The sequence below is a fragment of the Oryctolagus cuniculus genome, chromosome 7 (genome assembly GCF_964237555.1).
Source record: "Oryctolagus cuniculus chromosome 7, mOryCun1.1, whole genome shotgun sequence".
NCBI classification, from domain to species: domain Eukaryota; kingdom Metazoa; phylum Chordata; class Mammalia; order Lagomorpha; family Leporidae; genus Oryctolagus; species Oryctolagus cuniculus.
In genome coordinates this window covers 105,229,546-105,248,472 of record NC_091438.1, presented here as the reverse complement: position 1 = coordinate 105,248,472, position 18,927 = coordinate 105,229,546, and the positions used below count along the sequence as shown (strand labels likewise).

The following is an 18,927-nucleotide window of genomic DNA, read 5'->3' as shown; positions in this document are numbered from 1 at the left end:
ATTTCCACTTTAGTGCCACCCACAAACACGCCAGAACTCTTGAATATTTTCTGTTTGCTATAAAATAATGTTGCAGATTACACTAATAAAGCAAGAGAGAAGGAATTATTCCTTAATGTGTCCCTAAAGTTTGCAATACTCTTTTGAAACTGTCTCTTTTTTCTTGCTATGAATATTGAAGTATTATATGTCATAACTAGTAACGGAAACAAATGTGATTTATTCTGGGAAGCCCTCTTTTGTAGTCTGGTGAATAATTTGCATATAAGAGAGGCTGGTTTTTCCTGATAACTGTTCCTGAATGTTCTTCCAATTCTATTTTCTCACCACTTTCCTATTAATAGTTTTGGTTGTGGTATTATTATTTTGAAAATGATGCATATTTTAAATCAAATCCAATTAGACTTTAACTTGGTTGCCTTCTGTTCTCATTGTGCATCACCAACTCTGTCAGAGCAATGTAAATTATTTATATGTCCATGATTGGATGAGTTTAGTCTTACCTTGCTTTTGGGAATTGCACAATGCCAGTTTTTAGTTTTCATTTTATTTTTAAAGACAAATAGACAGACACACATACACAGAGCTCTTCCATCTGCTGGTTTGTTCCCCAAATGCCTGCAGTAGCCAAGATTTGGCCAGGTGGAAGCCAGGAGCCCAGAAATCAATCTAGATCTCTCTCGCATGTGAGTGGCAGGAATCCAAGTACTGGAGCTATCATTTACTGCTTCACATGTGCACATCAGCAGGAAGCTGCAGTTGGGAGTGAAGTCGAAACTCTAACCCAGGCACTCCCATATTGAAAGCAAGCAACCCAAGAGGACAAGGTCTAAATCCTTGCACTAAACCCCTGCCCACATAGCCTTCTGTTCTGAAATGTGTTTCCTATTGCCAACTGAGTATTGAGTTTGTATCTTTTTGCAGATGTGTGCAAGAGAGGAGATGTGACTGTGAAACCTTCCCATGTAATTTCACTTGGATCAGCTGTCAATATTTCGTGCTCTCTGAAACCCAAACAAGGCTGCTGGCACTACTCCAGTTTTAACCGGTTAATCCTCTATGAGTTCAACAGAACAATCAGTTTTCACCATGGTGGCTCCCTCAGTACTCAAGTCACAGATCTTCCCCTTGGGACAACCTTGTTTGTCTGCAAACTGGCCTGCATCAATAGCAATGAGATTCGAATTTGTGGGGCAGAGATCTCGGTTGGTGGTGAGCATTTCTTTCTGAATCTTCAAAATTATCGATCTTTTGCTGTTTTTCATGTGCTAAGCAGACACCTAAACACAGAACAGAGTTCTTTCTTCTCCCCCCTCATGGAAATATTTGATCTTGACAGTAACATGAGTTACTAAGTGTGGGGAAATCCAGAAATCAATAGACTTGAAGTCCTATGTGGTAAGTCTTCCCTCCTCTATCTCCATGAAGACCTTTCACCTGATGGCCTTGGCCTCCAGTGGCAGGAAAACGGATCTCTGCTGCTAGGTCTTTACGTCTTCTTGACTCAGGAAAATTTGTTCAAAGCGCCAACTTCTGAAAAAGGAGCAAGAGATGTCTCCTTCAGTTTATACAGCTCAGGCTGACTGCACATGGTAGAGCACCTCTCCCAACTCCTAAGTTAATGCGTGAAATGTAGTTCTTCCACCTATGTCTGCCTCCAACCAGTGGTTCTCATACTTAGCAAACAAAACTATGTTCATAATAATCATCTTTTCCTTGGTTCTCTAGAAAAGTGCCCAAAGCAAAACTGATGTGCTAACACTTCATGGGGTGGGTTGGTAGAGAAAATGTACAGTCCTGGGGAGACAAAGATGAAGGAGTGAGCCAAGCAAGGATCAAAAGCAAATGCAATCACCCACTGGTTAGCAATAGGAATATGTTTTGAGAAATAGGTTGTTAGATGATTCCATCCTTGCACAAATATCAGAGTGTAGCAACATAAACTAAAATGGCCATGATGTACTAGGCGATACATTCTTCTCTTTCTTAAAAAGATTTATTGTTTATTTATTCAAAAGGCAGAGTTACAAAGAGGGAGGGAAATACAGAGAGAGAGAGAGAGAGATCTTCCATCCACTGGCTCACTCCCCAAATGGCTACAATGGCTAGGACTGTGCCAGGCCAAAGCCAAGAGTCAGAAGCTTCTTCCAGGTCTTCCACAAGGGTGCAGGGGCCAAGCTCTTGGGCCATCTTCTGCTTCTATCCCAGGCTCATTAGCAGAGAGCGGGATCAGAATTGGAGCAGCCAGCTCTCGAACCAGCGCCCATATGGGATGCCAGCATTCTAGGTGGTGCGGCTTAACCCAGTGTACCACAATGCCAGTCCCTCCTCTTTTTTTTCTTAACTAGGTGATATACTCTTCTTGGGCCACCATCATTTATGGGATCCATCCTTGACTGAAACATCTCTTTTTTGAAGTTTGCTTATTTATTTTAAAGTCAGAGTAGGGAGAGATAGAGATCTTCCATCCCCTAGTTCTTTCCCCAAAATGCTTACAACAGCCAGAGCTGGGACAGGCCAAAATCAGGAGCTAGGAACTCCCATGTGGGTGGCAGAACCCCAAGTACTTGCGCGATCACTACCTCTCAGGGTGTGCATTAGCAGGGAAGCTGGATCAGAAAAGGAGAAAGACTCTATCCCAGGCACTCTGCTATGGGATGCAGGCATCCCAAGCAGTGCCGTAACCTCTGTGCCACAATGCCTGCCCCAGCTGAAACACTGTTGAGTGGTACATACCTGTACACTATGGTGATGTTATGAATCTGTCCAGAGCTTTTACAGAAAATACAGCTTGGTTTATTTGGTGACTTGAGGATATCATCAGAAAGGATGGAAATGTAATGGCTTGGAAAAGAAAGAATTCAACCGCCCCTCATTGGTCAAAGTTCAGAGAGTATCAATCCTGCTACACCTCTGGCTTACATTGTCCCTCCAGGCAGCAGCTGGGGAGTAGGTACTATGATGTCAGAGTTGGTATCTATTGAATGAGCTACAGTGTGCAGTGTGGGCCAGCAGACACCTGTCTGTAGTTTGCAACCTGCACCCTATAACTTCTCCAGGCCTAACCAAAGAGGGTGCATGGCCCCCGAGTGATTCCATGGCACCTTGTGCCCCAACAATTGCAGGGGAGCTTTGGTGTGGCTGTTGAGAGGTGTGAAACTAGGAGGAATCTCTGCAGCGAGCTGACTGACCAAGCTGCAAGGACATGGTCCTGTTATAAAAGTGGTGGTAGGGCAATCAATGAGATTCTTTCCAGGAAAACCAGATACCTCTTTCCTTTGACCAACGAAGATATGATTGGTGCCAGGTAGTTTTCCTGTAGCACTACCAGAAGCATTTAGCAGAAGATCAAGCAAACAGCCTAGCAAATCACTGGTGGGAAAGCACATAGGCTAGTTCCAGTTCTCCTCTTCGCGCACTTATGAGTCAGGTACTGTCAGCTCTGACAGTTTCTCCTGCATAGAAAGACCAGGGGCTTTGAATCTCAACCCTTCTTCTAGCAGTGTACCCTCAGACAACTAAAGTTCTCTGTGCCTCAGTTTCTCTCTGTGTGTTATGAAGATGATAGCATGCCTTGTAAGCACAGTGCTTAACCCAGTGCAAAGCACTTAAGAAGCGTTGAAGTGATGAGCTGTAGGACTGCAGTTCCTTCCAGTTAGACTCTGTGCTTCATGCATGCATCCTGCTGGGTAGCGGTGCACAACTTCCTTAAAAGAAAATATGAACGTCAATTATAGATAACGTTAATTTTTTCCCAAAACACAGTTCTTTACTTCCCTCATTCTCTGAACACCTGCATATATCACCAAGATATTTCCCCATTTATCACACCAATACTGCAATTTAAGTTAGAGAATTTCACCCCTGTGATTTCAGTTCCAGGCTCAGTAGCATGCTACTGGCATTTCTGCTTTACAGTAGATTAGCAACAGCCGTGGCACTCAGTTCCCTTACAGATACACTAGGCAATCCCATTCAATCTCACATCTATGCTGTCCTGTATTAGAGTGCTGCCACCCCTTTTCATTTTCAGTTTTCCATCCAGTTTACTTGGATGCATTCGGACCATTTGCAGCACTGGAGGATCTAGAGAGATGGTGAAGGGTATCCATCATGCTTCAGTGCAGTTGGGTGGTGATTCCAGAATGTTGCTTGTACAGCATCTCAAGCTATTACCACAAAAAATGGCTGCTCTTTGAGCATGTTTAGCACCTTTGAGAAAGATTGACTAAAAGCAACACCTTTTATGGAGTTTGACCAGTCATTCCAAGAAAAGACACTTGGTTTCACCCAATGTGCTCAGCTCTCGATGTTTTCCAGTGGGGGAATCAATAGCCTGTTTTCTTTCTTGCAGTAAGTGGCAGTCCATGTCTTGAGAGGTCTATCATCAACCTTGATAGTTTCTGAGAATTAGGAATGGGCAAGCAGTCTTTAAGCCTTTTCTTCCTTGTCCCTTCTCATGTTAGGGCTGCTTTGCTACCAGGAGCTCATCCAAATTGTGTAGAAACGAACCAGTATCCTGGCTTAACTTCGTAGGATTGATTCACTAACAGTTCAGAAAACCAAGGCAATAAATGAAAAACAGTGAAGTCTTGCTTGGCCATTTTCAGTATATGCTTTGGATGTTGATATTTCTGAAAGCTATTTTTCTAAGACTCCATGTTTCCCATAATAAAGAGGGCTTTAAAATGATTAGCAGCCATAACACTCATAACAACATCTTGTATTATAAGTTATTTTAATAGTCAGAGGATTTGATTTCTGTTCTTTGCTTGTGATCAGCTACTGTGGGTTTGTATTCAGGAGATGTCCCGTTTTCCCTAGTACAGTCTCTGACTGGACTCAGGAACACTAACTTCATGGCCCAGTGAAGTTGCACAGAGAAAGTTGACTTCATCTGTGGGTGGAAGCTCCTGCCTTTAAAATGAGACTTTCTGTATACTGTTAGCGGTAAGGATGGGGGTTGGTCTATTTCATTATGTGAAAATTCTTTCTCATTTGCTCATGAAAAGATCTGGGAGGGATTTAAGGTAACAATGGCGGGTTGAACATATGAACACATTTACTCTCATTGCCCCTGAAATAAAGCCAAAATGTGGTTAAGTTTTCAAGTGGCACAAACCCTCAAAGACAAAAAGAATGGGAGGGGACACACATCAACAACATTTTGAGAAGCTGAATAGTCAGGTTATAACCTGACTTAATGCAGAAGCTGCCTTCTTAGAAAGACTCAGAAATGACACCATGTGCTTCTGGGAATGAAGAGTAGAAGTGGGAGACTTTGCTGAGAGTCTATTTCAAAAGCAGTTAGAGTCTCAGATTCCTTCCCAATCCCACGTAGGCAGATGGCACTGCTGCACTTCTCTGGCGTGGCTGGAGGCTTGGTGTCAGAGGTCACGGACAAGGAGATCCCAGCTCTGCTGAGGTTGGCAAGTTTCCATGCTAACAAAGAGTGATGAAAGGGATGTGTACCTACTGCTCTCTTCAAGCCCACACCCGCCTCCAGGAAGACTGGGAAATCTTCTAGGAAATCTGATCAGGTCCAAGGAAAATCATCTAAAACTGTTGACAATAGGAGTTCCTCCAAAAACCTAGCCAGATCACCCTGAAATGAAACTCAGACTTGGCAGATGCTCTGCAGCTCATACACATACACAGAGCCCCAGTCTGTAGGTTACTGCCCTGCTCCCGTGTCAGTAAAAATATGAGAAAAAAAGGGGGAGGAGGAGGCATTTAGCCTGGCAGTTGAGACACCACTTACAATATTCCCTTCTTGCACTGAAGAGCTTGAGTTCCGTTGCTGGCTCCAACTCCTGATTCCAGTTAATGTAGACACGGGGAGGCAGCAGTGATGGCTCGAGTAATTGCATTCCTGCCACCCACATAGGAGACCTCGGTTGAGTCATTTGGAGAGAGAACCATAAGATAAGAGCATTTCTCTCTCCTATCTCTATCTCTCTCTCTTTCTCTCTCTGGCATTCCCTCTCAAAAATAACATATAGATATATAGAACTTATAAAAATATCTAATGTGAAGGTCAGAAACCAAAACACAGGGAACAGAGCATATAAGCAAAAGGGAGGAAAGAGAGTATAATCAGGAAGCAACAGTGTTAGAAGACAAAAATTGCCCTTGGTACCCTTAGATAATTAAGAGATATATGTGTACAAAAAAAAAAGAGGATGCAATAAATAGGAAACACTCAGAGAATAGAAAAATACACCCCCCCCCAAATTAAAGAAAAATGATAAGCAGAAGTGAAAAACTCAGTGGGAGGGGTAGAAATGTAAACCAAAGGTGTTTTCCCCTGACAGTGGAGCAAGAGGACCAAGAGTTTAAAATACAAACATAATATCAGAGGAAGTTCCAGCACATGAAAAATAAGAACTTTCAGAAAGAAAAAGCAGAATCACCAGGATAGTAATTCAAGAAAGCTTCCCAAAGTGAAGGCCAAGAGTTTCCAGAATGTATGAGCTCTGAGAATCCAGCAGGAGGAATGGAAATAGACCCTCAGGAAGCACTTTTCTGGAAGAATTCTCCATGGTGGAAAAGAAGAGGATTCTACTAAAAGAAGAAATGGACCATACACAATAGTTCTAGAATTGAAATGGCTTTAGGCTTCTCAGCAGTGACCTGGAATGCAGAAGCCATGGAATCAGTGCCTTCAAGATCCTGATGAAAATCCTTTCCAACTTAGAACTTCCTATACTCAGCCAAAGTGTCAGTCAACTGTGAGGGTGGAAGGAAGAAAGACATCCCTGGCCAGGCTCACAATGTTCTCTCCCGTGCCCCCCAGCCCAAGGAACTGCTGGAGGCTCTACTCCACCAACAAAAGTAATTACATCCAGACACAAGAAAGCCCTGGTGCTAAACAAACAGGAGATCCCCTGCAGAAAAAGAGAGAAGGAATGTCTGGGTCACTGAGGAAGGGCAGTCCCAGAATGACAGCTGTGTATCAGGTGAGGAAGCGTCTGTCTTATTGGAAAGTCTCAAGACTGCACGAGAGAGGTCCTCAAGCAGTTAAAACTATACTCCTGATGACTCTGAATGGCTCTCTTGTAAAAGATTATATATTTATTTATTTATTGAAATGCAGAGTGACAGGGAGAGACAGAAAGAGAGATCTTCTATTTGCTGATTTACTCTCCAAATGCCTATAACTGCCTGGGCCAGGTCAGGCTGAAGCCAGGAGCCAGGAACTCCATCCAGGTCTCCTACATGGGTGGCAGGAACCAAGTACTTGGGCCATCATTTGCTACTTCCCAGGTACATTAACAGGAAACTGAATTAGAAGTAGAGGCAAGACTCAATCCTAGGCACTCTGATATGGGACGTAAGCTTCCCAAGCAGCAATACCTCCCCTCACCCCAGATTCTGAATATGTTCAACAGTGATTAAGTAATAATTGGCTCGAGAACCAAGAATTATGTTACTAATAAAGACAAAACACATAGGGAAAATAATTACTAACTTCAAGATAAACAAAAAGTTGTACAGAAAATAAAAAGTTAGTGAAGTTTTCTATCTGACTCAATCATGAGTGGTGTGTGTACACATTAAACATTCAAGTACATATATGTATACCTATATAAAAGAATATTATTTTAGGAGAAAGGAGAATTTATTATACTATTCAAACTATGAGTTAGATATTGTTATACCCATCCTATAGATGAAACTAGAGCTCTAAGAAGTTGATCTGTTCAAAGTGGACCTAATGGTGCCCAGGCCTACAATAGGTGCTAAGGAAAAAAACATGTTGAGTCCATCAATGACAGCTTTCTTCAGTGCAGACAATATCGAGAGCTTCATAGTGCACTTGTTCTATTTCACCCTAATGAGCTACCTATCTATGCGGGGGTCTCAATAATCGGGTATAAAGGGATGACTAAGTAACAGAGTGTTTTCTTTTCCTTCTTTTAAACTTGAGAAATTCTTATCTGTGGGGCTTTCTTTGACCACAAAATGGCTTCATTTAAAAATACACACAGGGGGCTGGTGTTGTGGCACAATGGGTTAAACTGCTGCTTGCGATTCTAGCATCCCATTTCTGAGTGCAGGTTCAAGTCCCAGCTATTCCACTTTGGATCCAGATTCTGCCTAATGCACGTGGGAACGTGCAGAAGATGGCTTGAGTACTTGAGACCCTGCCACCCACGTAGAACAGGATGGGGTTCCTGGCTCCTGGCTTCAGCCTGGCACAGCCCTTTTGCTGCAGGCATTTGGGAAGTAGCTCATCTGATGGAAGATATTTCTCTCTCTCCCCCCACTCCTTTGCTCCCTCCCTCTCTGTCACTCTGCTTTTCAAACAAATCTTTAAAAATAAAATACACACCTTATAGAAGGGACCATGCTTACCTTGCGCGTCTTTGTATTTTCGCAACTAGCACTGACCTGATGATGTTAACTTTTTCAGTGTTCTAGCACTAAGTTCACCAGTCAAGGAGCATAGTAGAATGTAATAGTGAAAGGTTTGTACTCAAGTCACCCATGTCTGAGCTGGAGTCCTGATTGTGTCACTTCATAATTTTGTAATCTTGGGCAAGATCTTAACCTCTCTAAATCCTAGTTTCCTCTTTGGTAAAAAGACAATAATGGCTCAACCTCAGTTTCTAATTGAGAAGAACTACACATTGAACAATTAGCACAGGCTGTGGTATATAGAATTTGACCCATACTCACTGTTATTACTACTGTTGTTAGAAGAAATGCAGGCTTCCAGCTCATTTGGGTTTGGAGGACATGGAGGAAGAACTATTGTGTGATTGACAAATGATAACAATGTGGATTTTTCTCTTTGTTTTTCAAGTTGTTCCAGAACAGCCTCAAGACTTATCTTGCATACAGAAGGGAGAGCATGGGACTGTGGCCTGCACCTGGGACAGAGGACGAGACACCCACCTATATACTAAGTACACTCTAGAGTGAGTGAGAATCCATTTGTGCAGCTGCTTTGTAGGTCTTGTAGATGACATTCATGAATATCAATTGACAACTTTTTGCCAGAGAGAAGTGGTAGATACCTCTAGACAATTAGAAACTTAAAAACAATTCTAGGGTCCAGTGTTGTGTCGTAGTGGATAAACTCACCACCTGCAACACTAGCATCCCATGTGGGCTCGAGTTCGAGTCCCAGCTGCTCCACTTCTAATCCAGCTCCTTGCTAATGCCCTGGGAAAGCAGCAGAAGATGGCCCAAGTACTTGGGTCCCTGCACCCATGTGGGAGAACTAGAAGAAGCTCCTGGCTTTGGTCTAGCCCAGCCCTGACAGTTGTGGCCATTTGGGTAGTAGACCAGCAGATGGAAGCTGTCTCTTTCTCTCTCTCTCTCTCTCGCTCCCCCCGCCCTTTTTCTCTCTGTTAACTCTGCTTTTCAAATAAATAAAATAAATCTTAAAAAAAAATTCTGGGGGGGCCAGCACCGCGGCTCACTAGGCTAATCCTCTGCCTTGCGGCGCCGGCACACCGGGTTCTAGTCCCGGTCGGGGCGCCGGATTCTGTCCCGGTTGCCCCTCTTCCAGGCCAGCTCTCTGCTGTGGCCCGGGAGTGCAGTGGAGAATGGCCCAAATGCTTGGGCCCTGCACGCCATGGGAGACCAGGAGAAGCACCTGGCTCCTGCCTTCGGATCAGCGTGGTGTGCTGGCCGCAGCACGCCGGCCGCGGCGGCCATTGGAGTATGAACCAATGGCAAAGGAAGACCTTTCTCTCTGTCTCTCTCTGTCACTGTCCACTCTGCCTGTCAAAAAAAAAAAAAAAAAAATTCTGGGGGCCGGCGCCATGGCTCACTTGGTTAATCCTCCGCCTGCGGCACCAGCATCTTATATGGGCACTGGGTTCTAGTCCCAGTTGCTCCTCTTCCAGTCCAGCTCTCTGCTGTGGTCCAGGAGGGCAATGGAGGATGGCCCAAGTGCTTGGGTCCCTGCAGCCACATGGGAGACCAGGAGGAAGCACCTGGCTTCTGGCTTCAGATCAGCACAGCTCTGGCTGTAGCGGCCATTTGGGGGGTGAACCAACAGAAGGCAGACCTTTCTCTCTCTCTCTCTCTCTCTGTCTATAACTCTACCTGTCAAATAAAAAAAAAAATGTGAATGGCCTCACTTAAAAAAAAATTCTGGCATTCATCAACTAAAACTGGTTTGTTCATCAAAAATGTGAGGCCCAATGTTGAGTCTGAGTTCTAACTCAGAGTTTTCTTCAGGGCATCCAAGGTCCAAGTTCTGGGTGTTCTTCCCTGCTCTAGTAAGGCTAACCTGCTGTGTGGAAAACCTTCCCTCTTGCAGTTGCAGACTCTTGGGACATGATATGTAGACTCTTCCTTGTGGTAGCTTTTCATTAGCTTGAAGGAGTTTCTTTTTAAAGCACTGTTGACTGACCTAAGAGTCCATGAGAATAAACGGTCTGGGAGATCTTGAAATAGATGGAATCTTGAAATAGATTCCATCGTCCCATCCGAGATCTAGCTTATTCACACTGTGTGCTTGACTGAGTAGGAGATGGGAAGGAAGAGGATCCCAGGATGCTGGTGTGGCCACAGCTATTCTGAGAGCCAACACTTCCATCCAGGGGACAACAGAGTGGCTATAGGTCCTTTCAATAGTGCTTGGAACTTCGCCAAGGAGCCAAGATGACAGCCAGGATTTTGGGAGTTCCAGCAATGGAGGCATCATTACTTATATATACAAACAACAATTTAAAAAATCTCAGTTCTACAACAACAAAAAAAATGGAGGGCAGGGAAGTATGGACCTATTTAGGATCATAGCCTATAAATATTTCCATGGCATATTCCCTAGAAATAAGACTGTTCTTTAAAAACTGGAATCTTATGGCTGGCGCCGTGGCTCAATAGGCTAATCCTCCACCTTGCGGTGCCAGCACACCAAGTTCTAGTCCCGTTCGGGGGGCCAGATTCTGTCCCGGTTGACCCTCTTCCAGGCCAGCTCTCTGCTGTGGCCTGGGAGTGCAGTGGAGGATGGCCCAAGTGCTTAGGCTCTGCACCCCATGGGAGACCAGGAGAAGCACCTGGCTCCTGCCTTCGGATCAGCGCGGTGAGCCGGCCGCAGCGCACTGGCCGCAGCAGCCATTGGAGGGTGAACCAACAGCAAAGGAAGACCTTTCTCTCTGTCTCTCTCTCTCTCACTGTCCACTCTGCCTGTCAAAAACAAACAAACAAACAAACAAAAAAACTGGAATCTTAAATATCTGAATATTTTGCTCTTTGGTACTAAAAGGAGAAAGTAGTACATAAAGTACCTTGTTCAACACAATTATCTTTTGTTTACAGGTTAAATGGACCAAAAACTTTGAGTTGGCAGAAGCAGTGCAGTGATCAGTATTGTGATCATTTGGACTTTGGATTCAACCTAACCCCTGATTTACGTGAATCCATTTTCACAGCTACAGTTATTGCAGTGAATGTTCTTGGAAATTCTTCACTTGAGTCTGTGTTCACTTTCTTGGACATAGGTACACTTTATTTCACTTTTTATGAGTGTTGTTTATTGGCATATGATAAATTATTTTTTAGATGACTGAAATCTTTTGTGTTGTTTCAAGAGTGACAGAGGTGGGTGCAAATAGCCAAAAGACATAGGCAAAAGATAGAAGTTATTATGCTTTAATTAAGGAGCTTATGATCCTAGAGCTACATGGAGACAACCATCCAAAATGGACTCTTCAACAGTATTTTGTCTATTGGAGAAATAACAGTGTCTGGCTTCAAATCCCATGAAAGTACCTCAGCCAATGTTACCATCTGGCTGAGAGAGGGTCTTGTGAGGTCATTCAAGAAGCATGGCCTGGGCCCCTCTTGATGGAGGTGTCCTTTCACCCTCATGGCTGCTCCCACTGTCCCTACAAGAGGACCTGCTGGCCAGAGCAATGAAGGACAAGCTGTAAATACAACTTATGGAGATACAAAGACATTTTGCTCTGAGAATACTCACCTCTACCCTTTTTATCAGCTTGGAAGCTGGAATGGGCTAGTCCCCGCACATTTGGGGGCAAATACAATGGGCCCTGTTGAATCAGAAGCCAGTCTCAGGCTGCTGGCTATCCCAGGTGAGACTGGGTTTCGGACTGCCTGAAGTTCCAGCCTCACAAACATGTCCCCCTTCCGTTATCCACTGCTTCTTGTTGCATGCCCACCACTGTGTGATCACAGGTATGTATTACACACTCTCTTTCTGCACCTCCCCCCATCCTAGCTGCAGCTCTCTGTGGACCATTCATCTCTAAACCATCTTCTTTCCTCTTGTTCTTTCTTCTTTCCATTTGTTCCTCTGTCCTTTGTTCCTTTGTTATGAATTTTCCTCCAACATTTCTTCTGAGGCAGTCCTCCTGAGTAGCTATCTCTGGCTTCTCAGTCATTGGTACTCTTGGATTTGGTGCATTGGTTTTCTTTAAATCATTGGATTGAGTGGATTCGATATATCACTAATGTTGATAGTAGTCATTTACCAAATTTGGTTGTTGTGGATCTTGGAAATGAGTTGTGTTCAATTCTTTATAGCACACATCAGTACATAAGGAATTATGGAGGCTGAATCACACTCTTCTGTTTGTCCTGGTTACTAGTGAGGCCTCTTCCTCCGTGGGACATCAGAGTCACATTTCTAAACGCTTCCAGCAGCAGATGTACCCTTCAGTGGAGAGATGAGGAGTGGGTGCTGCTTAATCGACTCAGATACCGGCCCAGCCGCAGCAGGTCCTGGAAGATGGTAATGACCTTTAGAGTGAAGAGGAGAACACATTCAGGGGTTCTCAGTATTGCTATACAGACCTCAGCCTTGTCATAGGAGAGATTAAGGGATTTAAGAATACTTAGTTCAAAATTAGATACTTGAGATTTGTCAGAAAGTCATGTATACCTCTTTTTATTAGGAGGTGTACTGACCACTTAAGCCACAGTTTTTTTTTTTTTTTCTTTTATTTATTTGAAGGGCAGAGTTACAGAGAGGCAGAGGCAGAGAGAGAGAGAAAGTCTTCCATCCACTGATTCACTCCCTAGATGGCCGCAACGGCTGGAGCTGGGCTGATTTGAAACCAGGGACCAGGAGCTTCTTCTAGGTCTCCCATGTGCTTGCAGGGCCCCAGGACTTGGGCCATCCTCTGCTGCTTTCCCAGGCCATAGCAAAGAGCTGGATTGGAAGTGGAGGAGCCGGGACTCCAATTGATGCCTGTATGGAATGATGGCACCACAGGCAGAGGCTTAGCCAACTACGCCACAGCGCCGACCCCAGACGAACACACTCTTAATTCTGGGGTTCTTGTACCTTCCACGCCCAGCTCAGTTCCTTGCACATTTGGAACTAGTGGTCAGTTGGATGGATGGATGATGGGGATTGGGGCCTCCAAGGACACTGGACACGGTCTCATTGCCCTTGGCCAGCTGTTGTCGGTGAGGTGTTCTCAGGGGCTGCTGTTGCCCTGGGCCAGCACCGAAAGGTCTCCCTGATTCCAGGGTTCACGGTCACTGCGTGCCTTCCCCGCTCTTTCTCATCCTCCCAGGGCAAGGTGAGGTCTGAGAAAGCTGAGGAATGCGGCTGAATTGTCTTCGACAAATTCTCTGCCGATAAGACCTGGGGGAGTTTCCAGACGCTTTCTTATGACGATTCCAGCTAAGAACGTCGGAGTCCTGCTAAGCCACGATGACTCAGCCCAGGGAAACCAGGGCCCGCAGTGGTTCCCAGGAAGCCAAGTAGCTGCACCCAGGTCTGCGTTCAGCCAGGGGGCGGAAGTCACAGGCAGCCTCAGCATCCCCATTGGAGCCACGTCATGGAGGGGACAGGCTGATCCAAAGCCAGGAGCTAGGAGCTTCTTCTGGGTCTCCCACATGGGTGCAGTGGCCTAAGGACTTGGGCCATCTTCCACTGCTTTCCCAGGCCATAGCAGATAGCTGGATCGGAAGTGGAGCAGCTGGGACTCGAACCCACATGGGATTCCAGTGTCAGAAGCTGGATCAAAAGCAGAGCACCCGGAACTATAGCCTGTGCCCTGATATGGGATTCCAGCTCCACAAGCAACAGTTTAACCTATTGTGCCACAACACTGGCCCCAAGCCACAAGCTTTTGAAAACTAATATTAATTATCTGCCATTTATTTATAGGAAAGGATTAATTTTCCCTTCTCTTCCATTCCTTGCCCCATTATTTTTAGCCTTTTTAAAATACATATTGGAAAGAGAAATATTAAGGAATGTCCTTAGAGGCACATATGAAATTAAATTTTCCAAAGAAAAGATCTATATTCTTGTATAAGCATTACATTTTTAGCAATAGTAAGTATAGGATTATGATTTTTCCATGATTTTTATAAACTACAGTGGCTTATAATAACAACAAAGGGTCAATTCTACATATAGCAGGTACTCAGGTAGGACTAGTTACACTCATTCTCGTGGAGTCAGTTCTATGTCTATGTTAAAACAACTCATCACATTCGAAGTGTAGCCAGGAAAACATATTCTCCAGTCTAGAAACTTTTCTGAAAGTTTTAGAAAATTGATAGTTTACAACCATTACTCAATTTATGTATTTGAAAGGCAGAGCAGCAGAGAGTGAAGGAGAGAGATCTTCCATTCTTTGATTCACTTCCCAAATGGCCACAGTGACGGAACCTGGGCCAGGCCAAAGCCAGGAGCCAGAAACTCCATTATCCTGGTTTCCCACATGAGTGACACGGGTGCAAGTACTCGGACCATTTCTGCTGCCTTCCCAGATGCATGAGCAGGAAGCTGGATTGGAAACAGACTCTCCAGGACTTGAACTGGCACTCTGATAGGGGATGCCAGCATTGCAAGCAGAGGCTTAAGCTGCCAAGCACATGCTAGCCCCCTCACGCCCATTACTCAGTTTTTCAGTTGGTTTCAGGATCACCCAGCATAGATGGGTTCTAGTCCCTGGGGATTTTATTTTTGTTTTTGATGAGAAGCTGTTGTTTCAGATGAAGATCATATGCATTCAATAGCCCAGTCGCTGATACTTCTTGTCATTGAATGGTAGATCTGAACAATAAAAAGGGTCGACTGCTTTAGTTTCTTGTTTTTATCTGAAAATTCTTTAAATTAACTTAGCATTAATAAGCACTTTAAAAAATCTTGTCTGATTCAAGGTTAATGTCACAAATGCCAGAGGAAGACATGATTTGCTGGATCTGAAGCCATTCACAGAATATGAATTCCAGGTTTCTTCTAAGCTACATCTTCATAAAGGAGGCTGGAGTGATTGGAGTGAATCATTGAAAACACAAACACCAGAAGAAGGTATGCGTTGACAATAAAATGAAGGGGAGAAATTAAAGAATTAAAGGAAGGAGGAGGGAGAAAAGGAGATATTATGATTTCCTTGGAATAAATCTCCAGAATACTGGTACTGAATCAAGAAGTATGAATGCATTAGTTAACAAGTTAATTTTGCTATTAACCTGGGCACTGAAACTCTCCAAGGAGGCAGGGCCTACTCCTGTTGGCCACCAGTCATGCAGCTACAAGCTTATGCCTCAGTAATGCTTGGATGTGATCCTTATGCCTATTTCTTTTACTATTGCAGCAATTCTTTTATTCCACAAAGCTGTACTCAGTAATTAATCTAATTCCTTTATAGTGAACAGTTGATATATTTTATCTACTCAGTTATGTGAAAATTAATATGGCTCCAAAATCATATCAAAATCTTGAAAGAAAGTACATTCTTGAAACACTGTTTGAAAATAAAGATAACCAGCAGTCCTCTCTCCTTCACATACAAATATTACACTGCTGTACTTCTTCAAGTCTCTTTTTTTTTTTTTGTAAGATTTATTTATTTATTTATTTGAAAGTCAGAGTTGCAGAGAAGGAGAGGCAGCGGCAGAGTGAAATCTTCCATCCTCTGGCTCACTCCCCAAATGGCCACAACGGTCAGTGCTGGGCCAGGCCGAAGCCAGGAGCCAAGAACCAGGAGTCTCATCCGGCTCCCCCACACGAGTGCAGGGGCCCAAGCACTTGGGCCATCTTCCACTGCTTTCCCAGGCCATGGCAGAGAACTGGATCGGAAGTGCAGCAGTGGGGACCTGACCCCGTGCCCAAATGGGATGCCGGCACTACAGATGGCAGCCTTTACCGCAACACCACAGCTCTGTCCCCTTTTTCAAGTCTTTGGTTTTCAATGCACAGATAGGCACCACCACACTACGTACAGCTATGAAAAAATATCAAAAGTGTTTCTCAATCTGATTAAATTTTCTTTTTGGTTATTATTGGGAAAACATTTATTGACATGTAAGGAAATATTTTACATAAACTTTATGCCATTATTAACAAATCTATGGAGACACAAGAAATAGCCATCTGAATATTAGTTTTTAAAAGTACTCTATTTGTAGAACATTTCATAGTTTATCTAAATTTGGCTTGGAGTAAAAAGTATTGGCATGTCTATTATTTATTATCTAGAGCTTTTGTAATGATAATGTGCAAAAATCTAAATGCTTATTTATGATGCTTACAGGGGTATGTGCATGCAAACTAGTTTCCTGGTTAAGTTAACTTAATTCATATGCTATGGGCTATCATTTTGGTAACTAATGACATTTAGCAATGATATTTCAGTGACTCTCAAGGGCTTAAAGTTCTTATTAACAGAATATAATGCCTAATAAATAATTTGTAGAAAAATCCTATTTTCTTCCTGTTTTATGTATTAATTGCATTTCTTTACTTTGAAAAATTATGGTGCAAAGTGAATTCTTTCAATAAATGATGATTTACCACCTCTTATTTTATGATAAAACATCCTAAATTAATGTTGAGACATCTTTCTGCTTGTCATTTTTATAATACAGAGTTTACTCTTTTGATCTTTCTCGTATATCTAGTGCAAGTGTTGTATTTTTTAAAATAATACTTCATGGATTAGATTTTGTTTATATATAGTAGAATAAAATATTTGAAAATGGGCCATATGATATATCAAAATCCAAGATAATAAAAATAAAAAAAGGCTGAGAAATATTTAAGTTATAGTACATTAAGCTGAACTATAGAGAAACGCTGGACTTAGGAACTCTTATCATTTTTACTTACTTTTGACAGTGACTTATTTAGAGATGTGTTTATGTGTTTAATTAAAATTCCATCCAGCTAGGACTATAACTTTCTCATATCCTGTAAAATAAGCCACCATTGTAACAGAGTACAGCATCTGGTTCTGAACTGGTTCTGAACTCGTGGATGGCTATGATTTGAACCTAAGAAGCTGGCCTGATCAGAGTAATTGCAGACATTCATATGCACCACCTTTACCAAGCCCTGCTGGGTTCCGTTCAATGTCTGAAGCTAGACCGTGTTTGATCTTTCTGTGGGTTCTTGTACGGTCTCTTTTCCTCTAAGCTACATGGTTTTCACCCCTTACCACTGTTTCTGTCATCAGTTTCTTTATGAAACACCAACTGATGTCAACCCAAAAGGTGTGAATTTTTTTTTAACACTTCTTCCTTTTAACCCCTCACATGTGTACTCATATGTAACTTGGCATTAAAAAAAAAACTACTAGTAAGCTTTTTTTAGGTATTGTCTTAAACTGTGAATGATTTGTGATCGAGCTCTTTTTTGGCAGCCTTTGCTTCTCAAAATTGAGAGGCATGTAACTTCTGCTGGCTGGTCGGGCGCATTGATTCCAACATTTCAGCCCTGGGAGAGAGCATTCTTTACTCCCTGCAGCCTTCCCTGTGGTGTATAGAATCCATTCCTGTCATGGCGCTCCAGGAAGAGCACTTTTTAAAAGACCACTTGGTGGGACTGCACTGTGGCATAGCAGGTAAAGCCGCCGCCTGCAGTGACGGCATCATATATGGGTTTGAGTCCTGGCTGCTCCTCTTCCGATCCAGCTCTCTGCTATGGCTTGGGAAAGCAGTAGAAGATGGCCCAAGTCCTTGGGCCCCTGCACCTGTGTGGGAGACCCAGAAAAAGCTCCTGGCTTCGGATCGGCCCTGCTCTGGCCATTGCAGCCATCTGGGGAGTGAACCAGAAAATATAAGACCTCTCTCTCTCTCTCTCTCTCTCTGCCTCTCCTTCTCTCTGTGTGTAACTGACTTTCAACTAAATAAATAAATCTTAAAAAAAAAAAAAAAAAAACACTTGGTAAAGAGCAGGAGGGAAGACAGCATGTAGTTAAGACAGTTCCCAGATTACCCAGATTAAAGTACCCATCAAAGGCATGCCTGGTAACAGGAAGCAAGCAACCCTATTTTCCTTCTAGTGGAAAACCATTCTTGAATTTAGGCCTCAAGGTGTCTGAGGAAACACCCAGCTGTCAGAGAAAGTGATTACTTCTTTCTAGAACACCCAGGCAGAGAAGCCAAGAGGAAGACAACCAAATCCCTTCCTTAGAGGTAACTTCTCAATATGTTTGTGCTGCCCACTCGCCATTTTTTACAGTCATATTGACATGCTTTGGTCTGGTTCAACTTTGCTTTGGACAGTTGACTTGAAAAGGAAGTACATGTGTGTCCATGACCCAGGGAGGTAAAGGAGATTCCCTGTCCCATCATGGTGGTGGCACAGGTGAGGGGTGAGCAGTGCCCAAGGGAGAGGATGTGCAGAGAAACCAGCTGCAACTGCCCCTGTATACACCGAGAGACTAGGAAATGTATTCATTTTAAAATACTGCCAAGATAGGGTAGGTGTGACTATTAAATACTGAAAGTTATGTTACTATCTTAGATAGCAAGGGCCTTATAACTGTGTAGCTTAGGAGCTGGCAAACATTACTCTACAGTCCAGGTAGTAAACATTTTCAGCTTTTCAGACCAAACAATCTCTCACAACTATTTTTTTTTTGACAGACAGAGTGGACAGTGAGAGAGAGACAGAGAGAAAAAGGTCTTCCTTTGCCGTTGGTTCACCCTCCAATGGCCGCCGCAGCAGGTGCACTCGGCGGGCGCACCGCA

At 43.5% G+C, this 18,927-nt stretch overlaps 1 protein-coding gene across 8 annotated transcripts in view; it reads left to right on the top strand.

Moving 5' to 3' along the window:
- The window catches only part of IL12RB2 (interleukin 12 receptor subunit beta 2), a 96,791-nt gene that overhangs the window by 13,582 nt on the left and 64,282 nt on the right, over positions 1–18,927 (top strand). For 7 of the 8 annotated variants that reach the window (XM_070078291.1, XM_070078293.1, XM_070078290.1 and 4 more), the window contains exons 3-7: positions 925–1,212; positions 8,810–8,924; positions 11,284–11,465; positions 12,576–12,718; positions 15,112–15,262. In XM_070078291.1, coding sequence (XP_069934392.1) covers positions 925–1,212; positions 8,810–8,924; positions 11,284–11,465; positions 12,576–12,718; positions 15,112–15,262 — 879 coding nt within the window. Of the gene's footprint in view, positions 1–924; positions 1,213–6,933; positions 6,960–8,809; positions 8,925–11,283; positions 11,466–12,575; positions 12,719–15,111; positions 15,263–18,927 lie in introns of those variants that run through there. The other variant, XM_070078294.1, reaches the window with a different exon arrangement.